This window comes from Canis lupus, chromosome 4 (assembly GCF_048164855.1).
Source record: "Canis lupus baileyi chromosome 4, mCanLup2.hap1, whole genome shotgun sequence".
NCBI classification, from domain to species: domain Eukaryota; kingdom Metazoa; phylum Chordata; class Mammalia; order Carnivora; family Canidae; genus Canis; species Canis lupus.
This window is the reverse complement of record NC_132841.1, coordinates 41827488-41851257: the sequence shown is the minus strand read 5'-3', so window position 1 is coordinate 41851257 and position 23770 is coordinate 41827488. Positions and strand designations below refer to the sequence as shown.

The following is a 23770-nucleotide window of genomic DNA, read 5'->3' as shown; positions in this document are numbered from 1 at the left end:
AAATTTAACCAGGGAGTTGAAAGATGTGACTTTCATCAGGTTGGCATTTGTGGAGATTACAGGCCAGTTATTTTGTAGAATGTCTCTAAATGTGAGTTTGCCTCAATGTTTCCTCACATTTAGACTCAGGGTATGCACCTTTCACAAGGCTATTACAGAGATGGCATTGTGTTCTTCCTACTACATTCTGTCAAATGGCACATGGTTTAGATTTGTTCCCTTACTAACGTTATCCACATTAATCACTCAATTAAAAGTGGTGGATGATAGTCTTCTGGGCTGAAAAGTTACTCTTTTTTACTTTGTAATCAATTAGTATTTTGTGAGGAACTACTGTGAGACTATGTAAACTTTCAATTTATTCATTCATTTACTTATATTAATATGCACTAATAATAATATATTATTAAGGTTTCTTATTTTATTCAATAAGTGATAATCTATCACTATCATTATTTACATGCCTGAATTGTTCTGGATTTGGCAGGTGGGAGCCCCTTCAGGTTGACTCCCTGTCCTGTTACCATTCGTTTGTATTCTGTTCCATTTTTTTCCTATGCCTTTTTTCATTTGATTGAAATGATATACTATTCCTTTTTTTTTTTTTTTTTTTCGAATGAGGCAATTTATTAACCCAGCATTTGTTCTAATGCTTCTTGTTGGCAGCTGCCACCTGTCGGGCAGTTCTGTCCAGATCCCGCTGTCCCCAAGGTGTCCGTTTGCGGCCCCCATCTTGGTCCTTTTCCACCACTTTCAGCCCCTCTAGGGCTCGGAGGACCCTGCAGGCCACACTCTTGGGGCGTCTGCTGAAGTGGCTGGGCATGACCCCGCTTCTCTGGCCCCGCAGAGCTTAGTCACGGGCCGACCCCAGCGCCGCCCGGACGCCTGGGCTTACAGGTGCCGGGCTGTGGAAGCAGCTCGTGTGTAGAACCAGCTCTCATCGTGGGGAGCCAGCTCTTCATGCTCGGCCAGCTTGACAGTGTCCACCAATTCAGGGACTTTCAGCTTCCTAGACTTTTTGAGGAAGGCTGCCAGAGCTCTGATGAACTCCTGCTGGTTCAGATTCCTTTTACAGGAACTCCAGGCATCTGCGGCCTCCGCGCTGCCAGCCAGGGGAAAGTGATATACTATTCCATCTTGTCTTTTACACTTAACCTCTTAACATAGTAGTTTCCACATTTTTACAAAACTCTCCATAAATATAATCCTTAATGACTGTATAGGATTATGCCATAGGCTATATCATAATTTACTTAACCTTTTCAGCTTTTCCTTATTATATAAATCATGCTTTAATAAATACTTTCACATATAAAACATTTTTTCTTTTCTTTTTTTCTTTCTTTTTTTTTTTTTTTTGCAGTTTACGTTATTTTCTTAGATTCACTTTCTAGAAGTTGGGTGAAGATGATAAACATTTCCAGGATTCTTAATATATTGTACTTTTCAGAATGAGTATACTATTTTATTTATCCAATAGCATTATACATCAGTGACATTTTACTATGACCTTGCTTAGGGGTAACTTTAAGGATACATAGTTAACATTTGTTGCTATCTTACTGATGTAATCAATGCTTTAAACTATCTGTTAGTATGTGAAAGAGTTAACATGCAAGTAGTGTAAGGTAATATACAAATGAAAAAATATTAGTTTTTATTTGTCAAAATGATGGCATTATTAAACACAGTAGTATACCCCTATTATTATCAGTATGTTTAAAGTGTAAAATCACTTAAAGAAAAAGCAGGTATGGATTTTATGTGTATGTGTGTAATAATAAAGTTTGTTAAATAACTCATATTTACATCACCAGAGAAGAAGAAATGTTTTTTGTTACTCTGGTTTTACACTGGATATTTTAAAAAATGGAGTTTAAGGTTAATGACTTGATAAAATAAAAACATGATTGAAATCAACCAATATGAAATAAATACACACAAGTATACATATTTTATGCAGCTGTTATGTTTTGGAGAGATTTTATATAAATCTGAATTTTTGGATGTATTTTCCTCCTGTTTCTCTCACTTGCCTGCCTTCTGCTGAATTCCCAAAACTTACTGAGGTATTAAGTAATCTTAGTAAGTGTACTTAATAAAATTACATTTGTTGAATATTTTAAGGGAGGTATATTCTAATGTTTCCTATTTTTTGTTTATATGTTCTACTAAAGTAAATGATTGATCATAGGTTTTATAATTTAAGTATTAATAAAGTGAGAATTTTAATTGGATGTTTTGTGTTTTTTTTGTTTGTGGTTTAAGTTAGTTGGATATTTTGAAGTTTCAGTCCCATATTTCAGTCCCATATAAGTCCTTCTATAGAAACAGGAAATAGAAATGCCATTAATGGAGATAATGTCACAGCCTTTCAATATTCTCTAGGGTAGAGAAGCTTGATTGAGTGGGAGGGAAAATGAGGAAATAGCTAAATTGTAAATTTACAAACTAAAAGATTTTGGAATAATTTATTCTGTTTGATTAAAATTATAATCCCATTTCATTAAGAATATCTTTTTAAATATGACATTCAGAGAATGATATGGATCTGATTATAATAATTAGTATTTTTGTAGCCCTTATTATTTGCCAAGTACTAAGTACTTCATATACATCAACTCATTTAATCATCATAGCAACCTATGAGTTAGATACTGTTAGTTTCCATTTTACAGATGAGGAAACAAAGGCATGGAGAGATTAAGCAACTTCCCCAAGTTTACCAGCTAGTAAGTGATACAGCTGGCATCCAAACCCAGGTTTTTTGGCTTGAGTGTCTGTTTTCCTAACCAGCGTGCTCTAATCTCAATGTTACTTCTTATAAAATCTTTGAATTTTGGCCTTACTATTTTCTTGATCTTAGAATAACAATAAACACGCTAATACATACATACACTAACTCAAAGATATTAGGTAAATTTCCTAAGGTACCAGAATTACAAATGTTAATCGAATTTCCTGAAAAGGTATAAGATCAAAGATCCGTCTTTTTTAGAAGGCCAGTTGCCATTAAAAAAGATACTTTTGTAATTCCTAAGTGTTTTTTTTTAATTGTATTTTATTTTTTACTTATTCATGAGAGACACAGAGAGAGAGAGAGAGAGAGAGAGAGAGAGGCAGAGGGAAAAGCAGGCCCCATGCAGGGAGCTCCATGTGGGACTTGATCCCAGGACTCCAGGATCACGCCCTGGGCCAAAGGCAGGCATAAACCCCTGACCCACCCAGGGATCCCCTCCTAAGAGTTCTAAATGTCCCTCCTTTAATTGGATTTTGTGATAGAAATGGATTATTTGACATCCTGTAGCATCCTTTTGCTAGTTTTAATAGCTGTGGTGACACAATTCTTAGATTTTATTAATTGACAAAAAAGATATGGACCTGTATGCATATTTTGTTGATAGAAAAACATGGAAGGGAGAGTTCATTATAAACAGAAATCTGAAGTGGTCACTCAAATTTTATGGGAAAAAATAATTGGCTTTTTATTTGCTGAATTTCCTTGTAAATCCACAGAATAGTCAGCTGTTGTTCTTATCATAATCTTGTATTTGTGCCAAAGATATTCTGCTATGGGAGAAAAAAGCAATATGATCACATCTCAAGTAATTATTCCTCCTCATTTAATTGCTTAAAGTTTGAGGTAACAGAAATGCTACTTTACTGTTTTGTTTTGTTTTGTTTTTTTTAGAAATGCTACTTTAAAACAATAGCTTTAAAAATGTGGTTGGAATCCAGAAGTTAGATAAAAGAAAGTTAAAATAATGTAGTGTTGTATGGCAGATGCAATAGAGAGGTCAGAAATTAACACTGGTGCTAGGGATGTAGGAGTCACAAATGCGACTGGATATCAAAAGTCTTAAAGCATGGAAATAGGTATTAGAATATAGGAATCAAAAACTTTGGGATATAGGAGTAAAAAATGGTAGGATGAGGGTATCCCCCTCCAAGTTTAGGAGTTAGGTTATGGGGCAGCCCAGGTGGCTCAGCGGCTTAGTGCTGCCTTCAGCCCAGGGTGTGATCCTGGAGACCCTGGATCGAGTCCCATGTCAGGCTCCCTGCATGGAGCCTGCTTCTTCCTCTGTGTCTCTGCCTCTCTCTCTTTCTCTCTGTGTCTCTCATAAATAAATAAAATCTTAAAAAAAAAAAAAAAGGAGTTAGGTTATGGGAATGAGGATTCATGGGCTGTGGATGAGCTATGAAAATCAAGATGCAAACAGTCTGGTCTTAAACCTCCCACTTAAATGAATTATAAAAGCAGGATAAACTTTATATATGTGTGTGTGTGTGCATATATATGTATACATCTAACACATATGTTAATATGTTACATATATGGCAATTATAAATAAATGAATTTGACAATTACTGTGTATTAACAACTACACAGACACCCAGGCATACACACACATATAGATATATATACAACAACTGCTTGAAGGCACTAGAGAGCAACCAATAGAGACAAGACTTGATTGGCTTCAACCCTTGAGTGCATGAAAGCACTAAGGGCAAGATCTACATTCAGGTCACTTCCCACCTCCGGGGCATTTTGAATTGGCACAAGGGTAATGGAGCTAAGTAGATAATAGCAATCTCAGTGGTCTAGGAGCAGAGATGGGAGTTTAGGAACAAAAGCAGCTGAGATTTGAAGGACAATTCTAGAGAGGAGAAAATTACAGAGATGTGGACCTCCAAATCATTGTACAAATTCCCCTTAAATTATCAGGAAATTCTTAAGATGCATATGCTCAGGATGCAACTTTAAGAAACAGCCAGACAGCAGCACCTGAAGCATTAAACAGAGATTTTAGCAGCTTCACACTATGGAGGAAATGGGGATTATAGTTCAAGCCCCATGAGGTGGCAGTATCTTGGCAAATATTCAGGCTTTCAAGATCTAATAAGATCTAGTAAGAACCATGACCTAGGAATAAGGGCAAAACTAAAATAAACCTGAATTTAAAAGCTGAAAACCAAGTCTCAATTAGATTAAGGTGATTCACTTGTATTCTGTCTACTACAATAAGAAAACTTAATCCTTTTTGTAGAAAGCTGGTATCATCCACAGCCTCTACAATTTTTCTTCTATACTGTCTAACATCCAATAAGAAATTATAAGGCATGCTTAAAAAATAGGACCAAATACCAAAAACCAGGAGGACTTTTTGGAAATTCATATATTGGAGTTATCTTTAGGGGCTTTAAATAATATGATTAAAATGTTCAAGACAATAGAGGGAAGATAAACAATTTCACCAGAGCCTTAGAATCTATTTAAAGAATGGAAGGGGAGGACTCAAATGAAAATTCTGGAACTGAAAATACTATTACTAAAATTAAGATTCCAATAGAGGGTTGTGTAGCAGTTCAGACACAGCAGAATAGAGTTTTTACTAAATGGGTGACAGGTCAGTTAAAAAATTATGCGGATTAAAGCATGATGAGAAAAAAAGAGAAAATACAGAAAAGACTGTAAGAGACATATGGAATACTCAAAAAAAAAAAAAAAAAAGAGTCTAAAATACATGTAACTGAAGTTCCAAAAGGAGAAGAGAGAGAAAGGAACAAAAGTAATATTTAAAGAAATGGAGAATTTTCAAATACTGATAAAAAATATAAGATTTCATATTGAAGAAGCCTTATGAATCCCAAGCAGGATCACACATACACACACACACACACACACACACACACACACACAGTTACACTGTACTCAAACTGCTGAAGACCAAAAAGAAAGAAAAAAATTTAAAACAGGGGGGTGGGAGAAGGAGTTGTTTTACCTGCAAAGGAGCAATAGACCATTGGCTAACTTCTCAATAGAAACAATGGCAACGAGAAATCAAGGGAAAAGACTTTTTTTTTTTTATGCTGAGAACATTTGTTTTAAAAGACAAAAATGGAATTCGATACCTAGCAAAACTATCCTTTAAAAAAATGCAGGTGAAATAACGATGTATTCATGTTCACCAAGGCTGGATTTGTCACTAATAAACGCGAACTATAAGAAATAGCAAAGTAATTTTTCACACGACGGTGCAACGCCCCCAGCAGAAAGCTTCAATCTTCAAGAAGGAATGAAGAGCACCAGAAAGGAGTGACTTTGACCCACTCTTGTTCAAATAAATTGTCATTCCAACGGAATCATTTGGTGTAAAATACAAGCTCACCTTAAGTGAACCATAGGCAAGAAGTAGTAAGAGGTGAGCTAGAATTTTACAAGTCAACAGTGTCGGTTTAACTTTAAACCAAATAAAGTCAAAAAGGAGATGGAAGCTGGGGTCCGGGAGTCAGGGGTCAAGCACAGCGGTTGGCGCCAGGGCATCAGAGGGTGCGGCTGGGTGCGGCTGGGTGCGGCTGGGGGCGCGGCCGGGTGGGCTGCTCGGGGAACAAGCGCGGTGGCGCCGACGGGGCATCGGAAGCCACGGCAAGGGCTGTACCCTGGGGCTTAGGGATCAGCAGTTTGGGGGAGATTCAAGGCCAGGGGTCATGGCTGACGGTTGGGCGGCGGGGCCAGTGTCCAGGGAAAGCTGCGGGACGTTAGGACCCTCGGCGCTTCAAACTTGGTGCGCGGGCGGTTGAGAGGCCCGGCGCCGCGGTCCCCGCCGCCCCCTCGCGCGCCGCCCCCCGCCCCCGTCAGGCCCCGCCCCCGTCAGGCCCCGCCCCCGCCCCGTCAGGCCCCGCCCCCCGCCCGTCAGGCCCCGCCCCGTCCAGCGCCGCGGACGCACCGGCGGCGCGGCGGAGGCGACGACCGCGCTGGGCGAGCCAGCGGCGCAGGGACCCCGCGGGCGGCTGGGGCTTCCGCGGCGCCCGCCTGCGCTCCCTCCCCTCGGGCGCTCGGGGCGGCCGGCCGGCCGGCGCCGCCTCCCGGGAAGATGGCGCTGCACTTCCAGGTCAGTGGGCTCTGCACCGCGGGCCCGCGCTCCGCCGCTCCGCCGCTCCGCCGCTCCGCCGCCCCGCCAGCGCGGCGGGACGCTGCGGCTCGGAGGCCGAGGGCCGCGGCCCGCCGCCTCGGGGCCGCAGCCCCCTCCCCGGCCGGGGCCTCGGGCACTGGCCTGGGCTCACGCCCCGGCCCGGGCCCCTGCGTGGCGGGCGCCGCGGCGGGGCCGGCTCCGGAGCTCGCCCCTCGGGGAGGTGTGGAGGCCGCGGACCGGGAGCGCGGCCGGGCCGGGCCGGGCCGGGCCGTCCCTCCCGCCGCGGCTCGGTCGCCGGCCCCCGCACGGTTGCGGCGGCGGGGGCCGGGGTCCACCGGGGTCCACCGGGGTCCACCGGGGGCCGGCGGCCGCGGCTGGGTTTGTAATCGGCTAGAGCGGGCAGGGGCTGTATCTGCAGGCGGGTGTGGAGGAGTGTTTTGCAGCCGCCTTCCTGGAGGAGGAAACCCGGGCAGCGAGCCCGAGGGGCGCGGAGATCGCGACGGGACGCGCGCTGGACGAGGAGGTTCGCGTACTCTCGGGCTGCGCCCGCGTGCGCGGCCAGTTATTCATTCAGCAAACATTAATGGAGCCCCTCGCCGCGTCTCCAGCACGGTGCACAGTTCTGGGATAAAGGATTACATCATCGTGCCATCCGTGCCCTCCTAGAATTCGCAGAGAATTACAGTACGTGTGAAAATGATACGGTAGAATTAATCACAGGCTATCATGGCAGCCTCCGGGGGCGGGGGGGGTGCGTGCGCGCGTGTTGAGGAGTGCGGCGGAGCTGCTCGGCCTGGCAGAGCAGATGCTTTGAATTTCCTTGAGCGCCCATTCGGCCGGTTGGGTACTGAATTGCACTGCAGACGGCTCCAACAAAACTAGGACTTCTACTTTCAGGGAACTTGCAGCCTAGTGGGCCTTGAAAGAATTGTAGGAGCCAGCCACGTGAAGGAAGGCAAAGGGAAAGTTACCGAGGCAGAAGGACCATGTCACGGTGGCCAGGAACTGTGCAAGAACATGGCACACGGCAGGAAGTTTGGTCTGGCAGGAGCGTACGGTTCACATAAACTGGAAGAGGGGGGCAGGCTGTGGATGGCAGGAGTGACCTTGGAGGGGTTGTCAGTTTCATAATGTGGTGACAGTGTGTCTATGTGTCATGTTCCTCTCGTAGACTTCTTTGGACTGCCTGTGGTCATACTGACTCATTTCTTACTTATTGATTCTTCCAAAGGATCTTTTCTTTCCAGCCAGCCACTCTCCTGTCCGGTAATTGACAGCTTCAGGACTTACAGACCAGGAAGCAGTGAGCCCCACACATTACCGTTTGACTCCTTGCCATTTCTAAGGATGTCAAAATAATGTTATTTATTTCCACTTTGGTAAACATGCCCCCTGGGAAATTTTCACAGGGAGGACTTACAGGTTGCAAATAGGTAATCGGGTGTTCATAGTTCTGGTGTAAATCTTGAGGGTAAAGACTGTGGTGGAAGTTTGGAAATTTTCAGACTTAGGAAGGTGATGCATAAATGTCAATACCTCAGTCCTGGAAGACTTCTTCATACTTAGGTAGGGTGTTGGAAAAACTGGTTTTCCAGGAATGTATTTCACAGCAGCTTGAAAGTGTAGTTGGACAAATAAAAGATCAGTTTTGAGAGCTAGAAAAAAGCTCTGAAATTTCTCAGTTTGAAGTATTTCCAGCATATGAAACCATATTCTGCAGTTAATTCAAGGAACATTGACTACTAATAATAACTGGTACCTAGCATTTTGAATTTTCACATGCTTATTAGTTTTTTGAGCCCCACAACTAATTTGAGAGGTATGTACATATGTATTATTCTTGAAGACACTGAATCTTAGAACATTTGTGACTTCCCAAGGCTATAGAGTAACCCTAGTAATTCGTAATTCCATATTCTTTCACATCAATATCTTACTGTCATCTACTCACCAGGGTAGCTAGTAAAAAATTATGCCATTAGGGTGATGAGTAAAGATGTGGACCTGTGTGAGGTGAGGTTAGAGTACTTCTTCACAATCTTTTTCATATCATGGCATACATAATAAATGGTAATTGTCTTGTTCATTGACATAAACTGCTCACAGCCAAAAGCCTGGTTGCCTAAAGGGTAGAAGAATCAATATGCCAGGCATATCATTCAAGGTACATGCATTCTAGTTAGGAAGCTGTGAGTGAGTTGGAATACTTTATCCCAAAAGAGACAATGGATATGGATTATCTCATCCGAGAGGAGACAGTCCAGATTAGGGGGAGGAAGACAGAGTGAGGAAAGATAGAGTTGGGAACGGGTAAGATACAAGAATTTCAGTTAGAACAGATTGATGTGAGAATCAAGAGGTAATGTCAGGGGCCTTCGCTCGCTCGCTCTCTCGCTCGCTAGCTACCTGCTCCCAGTGGCCCTGAAGGCCTGTGGGCCAGGGGCGGCCCCAAAGAGTAGGAGGCGGAGGGGGAGCAGGTGGGCTGGTCCAAGTGTTGAGGCGCTGCACTCGTGCATCAGGAGGAGGAGGAGGAGGAGGAGACTGCAAGGATAGGCCCAGGAGCAGTGGTGTCCAAAGAGAAACAAGTGAAAAATGTCAACATGGAAAATGCCCAGCAGGAAAATGAAGAACAGGGCCCTGTGCAGAATGAAGAGGAATCACGCAATTCGAGAGGGAGTGAAGAGCCAGAAGAATGGAAGAAATGTTAAACTGGGGCAAGTGAGACGACTTGTCCCTAATTTTCGATGGGCCGTACCTAACAAGCATATTGATCACAATGAAATGGGAGATGATGTGGAAAAGTTTGTAGGGCAAATGATGGAGATCAGGAGAAAGACTAAGGAGTAGCAAATGAGGCATCATAAGCACTTCCAAACTCCTGAACCTGATAATCATTATGACTTTTGCCTTATACCTTGAATGTTAAGGTTTTCCCTGAGGTTAATAATGTGGCCTCTGCTCCACAGGCTTGTAATTTTGTGATTTACTTCTTCTGTAAACCTTTTGGTGTTTCCAGTTACCAGTTTGTAATTAAATACTGTTTTGTCTCTGTAAAACTTTCTGTCTAGCAGGACAATTTCACCCAGTTTTAGAAAAAACTATTCTTTTCATAATGTAAACTTAATAAAGCAGTTGAAAAAGCAAAAAAAAAAAAAAGGTAATGTCAGGAAAAATTTAGAGTACTCATTTGGTCGATCTTTTTGTTCTCAGAATTGTTCCAGGACCAAGGACTATGGCTATGCTTCTTAATACCCAGCCAGGCCACCTGATTTGGTCTAGATGTGATTGTGCCCTGTTATATTTGAACATGATGGTAACAAGATGGGAAAGAGGTTTGCGAAAGATCATGACAGCATGGACTTGAATGGGAGAAGTTATAGACAGACAATCAATATAGGGTATTATAATTTATCACGAATCGAAGGAATTATTTACAATTTATTCTTGATCTGCTGTGTGCCAGGCACTGGGTTTAGCTTTCTGTCTTCTATCTTACTCTTCACAGTTATTTTGGAAGATGGATATTAACTACCTGCAGTTTCAAAAGTGAGATTTAGAAAGGTTAAGTAATTTGCTTGGGATCAATAAGAGGCAGATTCCAAAGCTTCCACTCTCATTCCCGAAGAAGCTGCTGAAAAAATCCAGGGCACTAGAGGCTACTGTTAGAATATATTATTCTATTCCTCTGTTGTCCATGAATATCAGGTAGAAGTGTTAAGTCTGAGGCTCTAGTTAAAAAAAGAATTGTTAGGATTTTATTACAAATCAGGTGTATACCAGAAACTAGCTAAACTGTGGGGTTTCAGGGCATAGTTCACCAGAGTGCCCTCACTTCTGACACCAACTGCATATTTGAGGTTTTCCTAGAACCATGCTTAGATTTGATAATTTATCAAAAAGACTCAAATAATTTACTGAAAGTTGTCATATACATGCAGTTTATTCCAGGGAAAGTACACAGATTAAAATTGATGAAAAGAGATGCAATGTGCAGAGTCTGAGGGGGTTCCAAAACAAAGCTCTTGCTGTCTTTAAGACATGTTACTCTCCCAGCCTGTATGTAGGACAGTATGCATTGGGAACTTTTTATTGAGGCTTCATTATGTAGTGATTGCCCACATAATTGATCTCAGTCTTTAGGCTAATACTAATGTGATCCAAAGCCGGCCCCCCCCCCCCCCCCCAAACACGTGGTTGGTCTTTCTGGTGTGGCCAGCTCCCAGTTTAAGACTGTGGAGTGTGTACCCTCCCAACTCCTGGCCCCTAAGCAAAAACAGTCTGATCAGGTATGACCTAGGTTAAGCTTCCAGAATCCGAGGGTAAAGGCTAGATTTTTCTTTGGGCAAGGCCAAACTCTTAACTATACAAGAGAGACTAAGGAGAAGGAAGAGGCAAAATTAACATCAAAATTGTAAATCTAGATCCTGGTCTAGACCTTTGAAACCACTGAAAACAAAGAGCCACTTGAAGTAGAAATCTGTGGGAAGTATGTTCAATTCAGTTTCTGACATTTTTGTGGTTTTATCATCTTTCTGGATTTCCAAGAGAAAGAAATTGGTAGATACAAAGATGGTGAGCAGACAGGGTTGAAGGTATGGAGTAGGACATTTCCTGCTTATTCTCCCTACAGACTGAAGATAAAGGGTGGCAAGATGGCAAGGTGATAAGGAGACATGTTCTTGAGGTCTGTAGACTTGTATTTATTTGGCTCAAAATTGACCATTTACTCCACACTTGATCTTAAGCAACTTATATATATATTTGATCTCTCCGCCTCAGTTTTTTTGGTCTTAAAATGGGTGTACTACAAATATATACTCTGCAGGAGTCTACTTTTCAGGATTGGTTGCAAATAAAAGATGGAAATTCTTTTGTAAACTATAAAACTTTAAAAACAAATACTATCTAATTCATTGTAGAAGGAAGAGTTCCAAAAGACCCAGGAATAAGCCTTCAGGTATACCCAGGAAAAAGTAGTAAAGGGAAAAAGAAACAAAGATTTGTGACTTCGGGATGAAAGTGTTTTCTATTAAGGATAATCAAGAACTTTAATTCCAGATGGCAGGAAAGATACAGAGAAGTAATTGAAAAGAGTTTTAAATTCAATTGGGGTGGGATTTTTGTGGCTCATCAATTTATTTTTTATTAGGGGCCATTTTTTTTCCCTAGAACAAAAGCCATCCTTTTTTTTTTTTTTTTTTAGCTTAATATTGAGGTGTACTTGACAAATAATAAACAACACATATTTAAATTGTGCAGGAGACTGACATGTTTACATCTGTGAAACCATGACTAAAATCAAGATAATGAGCATATCTATCACCCCCCAAAATTTCCTCTTGTTCTTTTGTAACCCCCCATTGCTGGCCCCCCATCCTGTTCTTCTTTCCTCCCTTCCTATCCGCAACCTGTGATCTGCTTTCTGTTCCTATAATACCCTCCAATATATACTCTTTTTATCTGTTTTTTGTTTGTTTTATTCAGCATCTACCCATTGATGGATACATGTGTGAGAATTACTGAATAGAAAGAAGTCACATCATTTAGGGGTTAATTTGTATGTCAAGTGCAAAGACTAGAAATGAGTTCAGAATAACATGGTAGATCCTTAAGGCAGAATTGTGTGATTGTCTCTTATGCTATGGAAGTTGGATGCTGTTTATATATGATAGTTATTCTCTGGGAGTTAGGTGATGTCCAATTCTACTTATTTTACCTATTAGTTATTTTTATGGGCTTCTGATATTGATATTAAGCCTTGCAGGAGCTTTAATAACTCAAACCTCATTTGTCAGCAAATAGAGAAGGGATCCATTTCTCTGAGGCATTCTAATGTTAACCATATGCGTAGACATCAATGTGTAAAACTAAGATGCGAATGTATCAATTCGTTGTGAAAAATAAAATCTCTTTATAGATTCTCTGGAAAGTCAAATGCTAATCAGAAGATTGCTTGGTCAGTCAGCATTCACCACATTGTGAGTTTAAGTGTTTTAAATGTTTAGATAATGCCTTTCCACCAGGATAAGGATCTTTGTGGATGTATCCTTTTCTCTCAAAAGATTTGATATGCCTGGCATGTGTTTCACTATTATCATTACAGTGAAAGAATGACTTGATCCCCCCCCCCTTAGTTTCAGTCTTTCGTAAGAGAAAGTTCACACCTTTCCCTTTTTATCTTGCACTGCCTTTCAGTTAATACTTTGAAATACCTTTGAAAAGAAAAAGATAATTTATAATATTGTTGACTTAAATGCTATTTGAACATATTCCAGAGTTAGTCTGTGTTGAGGTTGTTTAAATCAGTATAGCAAAACAGACAAAATAATTTCCAGAATTTTTCCAGAATCCTTCTGAATAGGTTTACTTAGGTACTATTGAATTGATCAATATTAATATTTATATTAGTTTTCTAGTACTACTATAACAAATTACTACAAACTAGGTGGATTAAAGCAACAGAGAATTACTGTCTTAGAGTTATGAAGGCTAGAAGTCTGAAGCTAATATGCCAGTAGTATTGGTTCCTTCTGGGCTCCTTGAGGGAGAAGCTGCCGCATGACTTTCTCCTACTTTCTAATGGCTGCTGGCAATCCTTGGTGTACTTTGGCTTGTAGATTTATCGTTCTCGCCTCTGGCTCCTTCTTCATATGACCTCCCTTGTGTATCTCTGTGTCTCTGCATTTCACGTGTATTTCTTCTTTCTTTTATGAGTCATTAAGACTGAGGACCCACTCTAAATCTAGGATGGTATCATTAATATCCATAATTTAAGGATTTGCAGTGATCTTTATTTTCAGATAAGGGCACATTCAAAGGTACTAGGGGTAGGAATTAGGCATATCTTTTAGGGGAATATACCATTACTACCCATTACAGTATTAAGTCATATTAATAACAAACCACTAGCCTTTATAGGGTATACCCTGTGCCAGAAGTTATGTGACCCTTACTCATTTTGTTCTCCAAAAAAACCTAGAAGATAGATTTGAGTCTCACTTTTTTGCTGCCTTCTGCTTTTAAACAGGTCTTGTCACTATTTCTGGCCCAATTCTTTTTGAATTCAAAGTCTACTTCTTCAAAGACTCTTAGACCTTGATGAATGCATGACAGCAGGATTAGTTTATCATTAACTTACTCTGGGTATTACCAGTTCTAAAATTCAGCCCTTCAGATTTATTAGATGAAGGAAAAGGCTTGTAAGGTTGATCATGAAGCAAAAGAGGGAAAAAGGTAGCTCTTTCTATTTTTGTATTTCTTACCCTTGGAGAAAATATGGAATTCATATGTATTTATGAACCATAAATTTTCTATGCATTTTAATATCATGACCATTATGGAGCAGTACTCTGAGGGCTTGTTGGGCCAATCTGGGTGGGAGAAACGTTTAAAATGTGATGCATTTGAGGTCCTTTATCTTAATTTATTCATTTGAAACCCTTCTTTTTTACTTTCATTCTAGCAGAAATTTTCCAAGTCTGGGATGTTGGGCTTTGACATGGATAGAAAGTAGAAAATGCCATCAAGGATCTAAGGAGAGAGGAGTGAAAGGATAAAGGAAGCTAGAGAAGTTCTCATTTCTGTGTTTTGTGGGCATTTCTATTAGGCGGAGATATATGTATTTGAGAAAATGTTTGGACTAGTGTAGCTCTAAGGCTACCCATAAAAATTCAGACCAGAAAGGATAAAAAAAATAGCATTTCTTTAGGAATAACCCATTACCTTCATATGACTAATTGATGGTGAAATCTGTGCCTTTTTTTTGTCCTCCAAAGAATTCTAAGTTCAAAGTGAAGTAGTTTGTTTTAGTCAAGTACCTTTAACAAAAATTGTTTTAAGCTGAGAAGAATGCTGATCTAATTTTTTTCAGATCTTATCCATGTGTTTTATATCTTCAGATGAAATTATATTTATAAACAGAATGAATTATTCTTTGTGCTTATAAAATAGGAGCCTACAACATGATAACTAGTTATTACACTGCTAGAAATAACATGGGGTTAGGTCATAGTTCCAGAAAATCATGACAGAATTTGCCTGCAGCACTATGAGTCATTAGTTCAGAAGCCCCAAATCAGCGTATATTTATAATTATCTTTGCTTTTTTATGGATGGAACCATTGACGTTCTTACAATTTGAGAAATAATGTAATTGGCGTAGTGTCTGCAATTTGCTCATGATAATTCCCCCCACCTATCTCTTTAGCGTCATTTGGCATCTCCTCCTTGCTGTCTACCCAGTGACATTGACCTTCTAATGCCTGGAAATGATTACGCTCTGTTCTGGGCCCTGGTAAATGCTACTGTCTGCCTAGACTGCTGTCTAGTCTTTTTTCATCTGGCTTTACCCTTTTAGGATAAATGTTACTACTTCAGGCAAGCCTTTCAAACTCCTTGGTTTAGGCAACTCTTTCTCTTTCTATACTCTTACCTTTCCACTACAGTACTGTCAACTTATAATTAAATAATTTGGAGGAAAGAGACAGGCCTTTTTTGTTCACCACTGTGACCTCTAGTAAGTAGTTGTAGCTCAATGAGCATTTATTGAATTGATGAATTCAGGCATGATATTTGCATCCCTTGGTCCCTGTGATTAATATATTTACCTTATTTTTCTCTTTCAAGTAAAATTTATTTATTTTTTTTCTTAAGAGCTTGGCTGAATTGGAAGTGTTATGTACTCATCTCTACGTAGGGACGGATCTAACACAAAGAATAGAGGCTGAGAAAGCACTCCTGGAACTTATTGACAGCCCAGAATGTCTCAGCAAGTGTCAACTTTTATTAGAACAAGGAACAGTAAGTATTTGATAACAGCGATTAACCATGAAAAATCAGTAGATATATGTCCGTGTTATTGAAGTTGTGTAGGTAAGCAATAATTGATAGATATTACTTTTGGTATATTTTTTTGGTTTAGTTTCTTTTAGTGTCAGAGAGATTAATCATAGAAAGAATTGAAAAGCACACTTAGAGAAGAGCCCAAGAGGTAGACATAGACCTGAGTTGACCATGAGTTGAAATAATTTCTTGATTCTTCTTGACCCCTTTTGATGTCTCATATCAGTATGGGCAAAGGTTGCATTTTTCGAAAGTTGACTAACAACTTTAAAAAAAAAAAAAAAGCTGCGTAAGAGACACAGGTTATAATTAAGTCTAAAGCATGAAGGAATGGTTTACAGGAATGCTGACTACCTCTTGCCTACCTCCCTTCTAGAGATTCTTAGCCATTCAGTCAGTCATGCAGCAAATACTTAGATGTGAAACTAGGTATAGTGCTACCTACTTGCTTTATGTACATGTATTAAAGTAACTTATAGTTTAATTGGCGAGGCATAAGTGTAAATAAATAGCTATAAAATGATATGGTAGCACTATAGTAGGGGACTGGAGGGGCTAGAGCACAGGTCAACAAACTTTCTGTTAAGGGCTAGATTATAAATATTTTAGATTTTGTAGGCAAAGAGGCTAAATCAAGGATATTTTATAAGTGCGTCTATAAGAAGAGAGAAGACAAACTTCCATAAAGTTTTATTAATGAAACTTAAAGTATAATAATTGAGTATAGTTTTTTGTAATACAGATCTACTAATCAGAAGAATGAAATTATTCTTTTGGAGATAACATGTAACTTAATTGTGGTTCAAAATTAATATTTCTGTCATCAGTGTTGATTATAAATGTTCATGTGTTAATACTCATCTGTGATGAGATTTTTATATTTTATCTTTGAAAATATCTTTTCGCATAGATAGATACTGCCAAATATTGGTATCACTCCACAAGCACATGGTTTTAATTAAGCATATTCATCACTTAGGAGGCATTTATAGAATTCTGTTGAACTTGTCTTGATGTTTGACTTTCAGAATGTCATTACATTGCAGATTAATCACTTCCAATTGAAGGTTAGGTGGAAGCTCCTCAATTGCTCAGTTAAATAGATTTTAAGATATGGAAATTTCCTTTGCACTTGCATCAGGGTCTGAAAAATGCTGCTGGAACTATAGTATGAGCTCAGAAAATATACTCAAGAATAGAGATCTTGCTACTTGCTTTAACTTTGGTAATGTGGAAAGTGTATAAAGCAGCTTAAAGCTTAATATTAGTTGTGATTGAAATAGTGTTAGTTATTATTAAAATAACTTTACTGCCTTGTCAATTTTGTAGTATAAGTACTAAGCATTCATTTCCCTTTTTAGGCAATTTTGTAACTTTAGGTTGAATTCATTAAATACATTATCAAGTTTGCAGCAAAAGCTAATTTTCAAAGCCCTTGAGCATTCAACAATAGTTTAGGATGGGTGTCAAAAAAATTTCAGTCTTGGCCCTGAGCCAAAAAAAAATCACAATAAAACTTTACCACTGTTAATCTATTGAACTACAGTGTGGTGGAGCAAATCAGGACTTTCAGCTTTTATTTCTGACAGAAATTCACACAACTGAAGATAAGTTCACAAACGTAAATTGAAGTCCACTATTAACACCACTGATTCAGGATCCCTGGGTGGCTCAGCGGTTTAGTGCCTGCCTTCGGCCCAGGGCATGATCCTGGAGTCCCGGGATCGAGTACCACGTTGGGCTCCCTTCATGGAGCCTGCTTTTTCCTCTGCCTATATCTCTGCCTCTCTCTCTGTGTCTCTCATGAAATAAATAAATAAAATCTTTAAAAAAAAAAACTGATTCATTAACACATGACAGACCTATATAATTTACTACAGAGTATATATTGATGAATATATAATGGATAACCATAGGTTTTAGAATCTTAGATTTTTATAAGCTTTATAAATTTGTACAACTAAGCCATTTTCTGCTCCATATATTTTTACTATCGCTTGTGATGCATCTTAGCAGCTACTACTTCAGGTTGTACACAATTAGTGTTTTCTCAACTTCTTTGTAAATATTTCTGGCCTGAAGTTCCAGACTCTTCAGAGGTCTTTAGTCACTTCAAACTTAGCATTGACTTCTGGAATAAATGGATAGTGTTGATAACAGAATGAACAGAATTAGCAACATCTGTCAGCTCGTCAGAAACTAAAGAGAACTTCCAAATCATTTACCTTGTTTGCAATTGACTTTTGAAGTTGCTCCCATGTCTTCAACTATTTGAGCATTATTCTCACTGAAAGGCTAGTAGTTTGGAGTTTATTTTCTCTGCATACATAACTTCGCTACAACAATAAAGTAGTGGTGATTTAATTAATTCTTCATTGGTAAACAACTTTCCTTGCTTGGCTAACAAATGAGTGACTTCAGAACTTTGGTCTCCATCCCATTTTATTTTTGTGAGGAAATTCCACTGTGATGAGATACTCTGTTCTAATTTTCTACTTTTTCTGACTGTTGATTCCTGTGGGTTAGGAACATTGTCATGAATACTTAGTCTGATATTGTCAACATATAATCTTTTAGGACAGCTATAGTACCATTGCATAAAGAGCACATTGCCCTATCTAATTCAGTAACAAAATAATTCAAACTCTACTGTGTCTTAAAAGTGAGATATTTGAAATCTGCATTCATCTTGTTTTGACATGATTATGCCCTGGTAATAATCGAAGGTACATGTCATGGTGATACCCATGGTACTCGAGATGCTGTGGAATTATAACTATATTATTGCAATTTATAATGCATTGAGCAGCAGTATGAGGCAATGAGTGCCGCATACAGTCTGTCTCAACTATTCAGCTCTGCTGTCATGGTGAAAGCAGCCATAGACCATATATAAATGAATGAGCATGGCTATGTTCTAGGTTTATTTATGGACACTGACGTTTGGTTTCATATATTTTTCACATGTCACAAAATATTAATTTTTTCCCCAACTGTTTAAAATAGTAAAAACCACTGATACCCCTTGGACCTTGCAAAAACAGAAAGGATTTGATCCATGGGCCTTAGTTTCTGACATCTAGTCAAGAGAAAAGAAAGGACTATCTTTACAAGAAACTGCTAGAGGTATAGTAAAGAGCTGAACCAAATTTTGTAAGATTGAGTATACTATTAAGTTAAGACAATTGGAAGCCAAAGAGAATACGATAGTCTAAGACGTGGATCTGAAGGAGTAGGGAAGTCAGGATGGAAAAGGCATTGAAAGGGATAAAGATGGCTGTGATGGTCACAGGATAGTGAAGAATAGAACCAGGTGAATTTGAAGAAATAGAGGCCAGAACATACAGGACTGTGTAGACATGTAAGAGTATTTTATTTGAACTTGCTCAAGATAATTTTTTTCTCTCAATTATTTGCTGCTGTTTGAAAAAGTGACCTACACCTTCCTCAACTATTGAACCCTTATGAGAGATTGTGTACATATATGCGTATATTTGTGTAAATACTTTATTCATTGTAAATCTGCCAGTTTGGAAAACCAGAAACATTTCCATATTTGCTTAGGAAAAGTTCCTGTCATAGTGTTTTGATGATTCTAATTTCATTTGTGATAATAATATATGAAATTTATTATTCTTTACAGACATCCTATGCTCAGCTCCTTGCAGCAACATGTCTTTCAAAACTTGTTAGCCGAGTCAGTCCTTTGCCAGTTGAACAGAGGGTAGATATCAGTAAGTGGTTTTATTATGCTTTTTATAAAATTGTATTTTATTTTTTCATTGAAGTATAGTTGACACACAGTGTTACATTATTTAACATTGCACTTTCAAATATTTTTTTTTCCTTTTAGATATGTTAAGCTGTTAACAGGTATGCAAGTTATTTAAAATTCTGTTAATTTTTGAAGATGAGTTGTCAACTCTCCTTTACCCATCTAGTGATGAAGTTATGTGTTACACAACAATGTGTAATAAAAAAGAATTTGTTTAGCTGAATAACAAATAATAACTGGTATTTTATTGTGTGGACTGTGATAAGATTTGTACTATCTCATTTTATCTACTGCACTTATAAAGTGGGCACTCTTATCCTCATTTTATAAATGAGGAAACTAGATTTGATAGGTTTTGTTATGTACTCAAGATCACATAGCTCAGAAGAAGGAGAGCTGTGATTCAAATCCACACAATTTGTGTGGAGTTTTTGTTCTTAGTCATTGTTTTAACTTCATATGCAACTGAATGATAGAAAAGAAGTCAATTCTCCATTTATTTCTCAGGATGTCACACAAAATCATTTGGGATGCATGTCAAATCAAAAGCAGGTTCCTACTTACTAGGAAGATAATGGGTATATGGAAGAATAGTATTTGGAGCTTAGTATAGTTGGAGAACTGATTCTATGAAGTATATTTTTTGGAAGTAATGCATTTTAAGATTTTGTGTTTGTGTGTATTTGCTTTTCAAATGGGCAGAAGTCTAATAATTATGGGAAAATAAATTTTCAGTTATCTTTATAGTAGAAATGAACAGTTGACTCTTTGGTGCTCTCTAGCCTCACAGTTCACATTATTTGTGTTCGTGTATCAGAAAAATTAAAATGTATATGTATGTTGGATCTGAAGCCCAGTTTTTGAAGGATTAAATTATACAATGACATGTCATTTGTCTCATGTATTTGATACTTCTTTTAAGTATCCTATCAGAACCATAGGCACTATGGAAAGCCTGGAGGAGGATTTATCTATGTGTTCATGGACTTGGGTGATTAAGAAAGCAAAACAAATTTACAGTTTTAAAAATTAGTGTTCAAACATTATAAACCTAACTCATAAAACATTATTTTTTTGACTAACTTTTACAGACACACACACACATACGCACACAATCACTTTAGGTTTTATTTTTTTAGAGCAGTTTTAAAATTATGCAGAGTTGAGTTCTCATATCCTCTGTCCCACACACACATAGAGCCTCCTCCATTTTTAGTGTCTTGCACCAGAAGTACTTAGTTATAATTGAGGAACCTACATTGACACATGATCATTACCCAAAGTCCATAGTTTACATTAAGGTTCACTCTTGGTGTTGTGCATTCTGGGTTTGCATAAATGTGTAATGAAATATATCCCCCATTGTAATATTCTACGGAATAGTTTCACTGCCTCAGAAAAAAATCCTCTCTGTGCCACCTGTTCATTCCTCCCTCCCCTTTAACCCCTGACATCCACTGATCTTTTTCCAGAATGTGAGGTAGTTGGAATCCTACAGTGTGTAGCCTTTTCAGATTGGTTTCTATTACTTAGTAATATGTGTTTAACCTTCTCTCATGTCTCTTCATTGCTTGATAGTTCATTTCTTCTTAGCACTAAATGATATGCCATTGTCTGGATCTACTACAGTTTATTTGTTCACTTACTTGATTGCTTCCAAGTTTTGGCGATTATGAATATAGCTTAAAGCAGGTTTTTATGTGGACATAAGTTCATCTCATTTGGGTAACTACTAAAGAGAGTGATCGTTAGATTGTATATTGAGTGTTTAATTTTGTAAAAAAATCATAATACTGTCTTCCAAAGTGGGTGTACCATTTTGCAGTCCCATCTGCAAAGAATGAGAGTTACTGTTGCTCCACATTCTTGCTAACATTTGGTGTTTTCAGTGTTTTGGATTTGGGGTGTCCTAATAGGTGTATAGTAGTATCTTACACTGTTTTAATTTGCAGTTCCCTAATGACATATGACTGAACATCTTTTCATACTTTAGTTTACTGTCTGTATATTTTCTGTGATGATGTGTCTAACTAAGTCTTTTGCCCATTTTTAAATCAGGTGGTTTTCTTACTGTTGAGTTTTAAGAGCTTTTGTGTGTTTTTAGATAGCAGTCTTTTATCAGATAAGTCTTTTGCAGAGATTTTTCTCCCATTCTGTGGCTTGTCTTCTCATTCTCTTGATCATGTTGCTCACAGAGCAAAAGTTTTTTAATTTTAACTGAGTCTAGGTTATCACTGTTTTTTTTTTTTTTTTTCATGGAGTGTGCCTTTGTTGTGTGCAAAAAGTCATGCATACCCAAGATAGTCTAGGTTTTTTCTCTATGTTGTCTTCTAGGAGTTTTTATAGTTTTGTGCTTTACATTTAGGACTGTGATCCATTTCAAGTTGATTTTTGTGAAGAGTGTGTAAGGTTTGTGTCTAGATTCATTTTCTTATAACATCTTTGTCTGGTTTTGTTATTAGGGTAGTGCTGGCCTCATAGACTGAGTTAGAAGGAATTCCCTTGCTTCTGACTTCTGGGAGAGTTTGAAGATAATGGATACAATTTCTCTCTTAAATATTTTGTAGAACCACCAGTGAACTCATCAGGGCATGGTGCAGAATAATTATTGATTCAGTTTATTTAAAAATATAGGCCTATTGTCAGATGGTCTAGTTGACATATATTTTTAAATAAATACTTAAATAAAAAGAGCATTCATTAAAGGAAATTTGGAAAAAAGAAAAAAGTAGAAACTTACAATTTCATGCAACAAGTGATGTGTTTCCTTTATGAGTTTCTTTGGTTTGACTTACTCTTATTTCTGCAAGTAGATTGGAATGTTTGTCGTGACGTTATCTGATATATGTCAAAGTGGAAAATGTGAGGAATTGCTTCAAGAGTCACATTGTCTTTACAGCACTGCAGAATCCTCAGTTCTTCATGATATGGTCCTAGACTACATATCTTATTATTTTCCAACATTATTGCCAGTTTTCTGTATTTACCACACTATTTTCTACCTTTATTAGTATAATTAACAATGACTTACTGTTGCTCATCAGTTAAATACCATTTTTTCAGCTAAGTAGTCGAGTCCCTTTATGACGACCCCTAATTGATAGACCATTCTTGTAACCATGTATCTTTACGTTATTTCACTCTTTGACCTTTATATCCTTTACCTAAGAAACAATATTAATAATAGTATAATAACAGTATCTTCACATTGCTGTGAGAGCCACAAAGGGAATTTGCTGGGGAGCACTTCTGTTCTAACCAAGGCACTTCTATTCTACAGGGTTCAGCACCCGAAGAGCCTTTAGTGCAGAGCTTTCCAACTTTTTTTGAACGTCTATGTGAGAGGTTTTTTTAGCTGTTTTATTTTATTCTCCTGTGTGTCTTCTTGAGTATTGCATTTTCTTCTTGGTATGGCTTTTCTCTGTTATCTTGGGCTGGTGATGATGAGATGGGTATTGTTTTACTTGGTCGTTATCAGACACTTAGTAAACTGGACAAATATTAGAACTCATGTAAAAAAAACGTAACGAGAGTTTTATGTAAAATATTCAGCTGAAATAATAAAAATATAGTTTATTAAATTTTTTTCTGCCTTAGATAATAACTCGTTGGTCGATGTCTTAACTTGGGCAGTCTGGGAAGGTGTATTTATTGGTACCTAGCTTAAATGTGAAACTTGGTTTATCTCCCATTTAGTTGTGTTATTATTTTGAGATTATCCTCCTTGTGGTTATCATTACCCACCTACAAATTTCCCACATCCCCTCCAGGTTAAAATATTTCAAGATAGTAAAAATAATTGAAGTAAATAAACCAGATTTTCTTTTATATTCTAGAAGCAGTGTCATCTTCTTAAGCTTCATTATTGAAATAAAACATAGGTAATGAAGCTTAGGATATCCTTATTACCATAATCCATTGGAGAAACCTTTATCAGGCTTATCCTAATTCTAGGAAAATCTGTGCTTTTTAAAAAAGATTTAATTTTTTTATTTGTATAACTATATAATCTTGATGTTAATAAAAATTAAGGCTGAAATATAGTAGTCATGAGAATTTTTAATGTCAGGAATCTCACTACAGCTGTTTTTAGTTAAATATTGAAGTATTTACCTCTCCTTCATTCTTTTCCCTAATGGCCTGACAGCCTTTTTAAACATTTTTTTTCCTTTGTTTTTCTGTTAGACTTTTGGCATATGTGTTATCTGACCTCAGTTATTCAATCCACTGGGAAGCT

The 23770-nt window shown here is 38.2% G+C and overlaps 1 protein-coding gene and 2 pseudogenes across 6 annotated transcripts in view; 2 read left to right on the top strand and 1 right to left on the bottom strand.

The window, feature by feature from the left end:
* Window positions 1-609: 609 nt before the first annotated feature.
* Window positions 610-1088, bottom strand: LOC140631564 (small ribosomal subunit protein eS19 pseudogene; annotated as a pseudogene).
* A 5657-nt stretch (window positions 1089-6745) lies between these two features.
* RANBP17 (RAN binding protein 17) overlaps window positions 6746-23770 on the top strand; it is a 306922-nt gene continuing 289897 nt past the window's right edge. For 5 of the 6 annotated variants that reach the window (XR_012029812.1, XR_012029813.1, XM_072824186.1 and 2 more), the window contains exons 1-3: window positions 6746-6896; window positions 15570-15716; window positions 19402-19492. Coding sequence is in view for 4 of the 6 variants with exons in the window: in XM_072824186.1 (XP_072680287.1) it covers window positions 6879-6896; window positions 15570-15716; window positions 19402-19492 (256 nt within the window). In the remaining 2 variants the exon portion in view is untranslated. The remainder of the gene's footprint in view (window positions 6897-15569; window positions 15717-19401; window positions 19493-23770) is intronic. The other variant, XM_072824185.1, reaches the window with a different exon arrangement.
* On the top strand, window positions 7644-10050 carry LOC140631664 (protein BEX4-like; annotated as a pseudogene).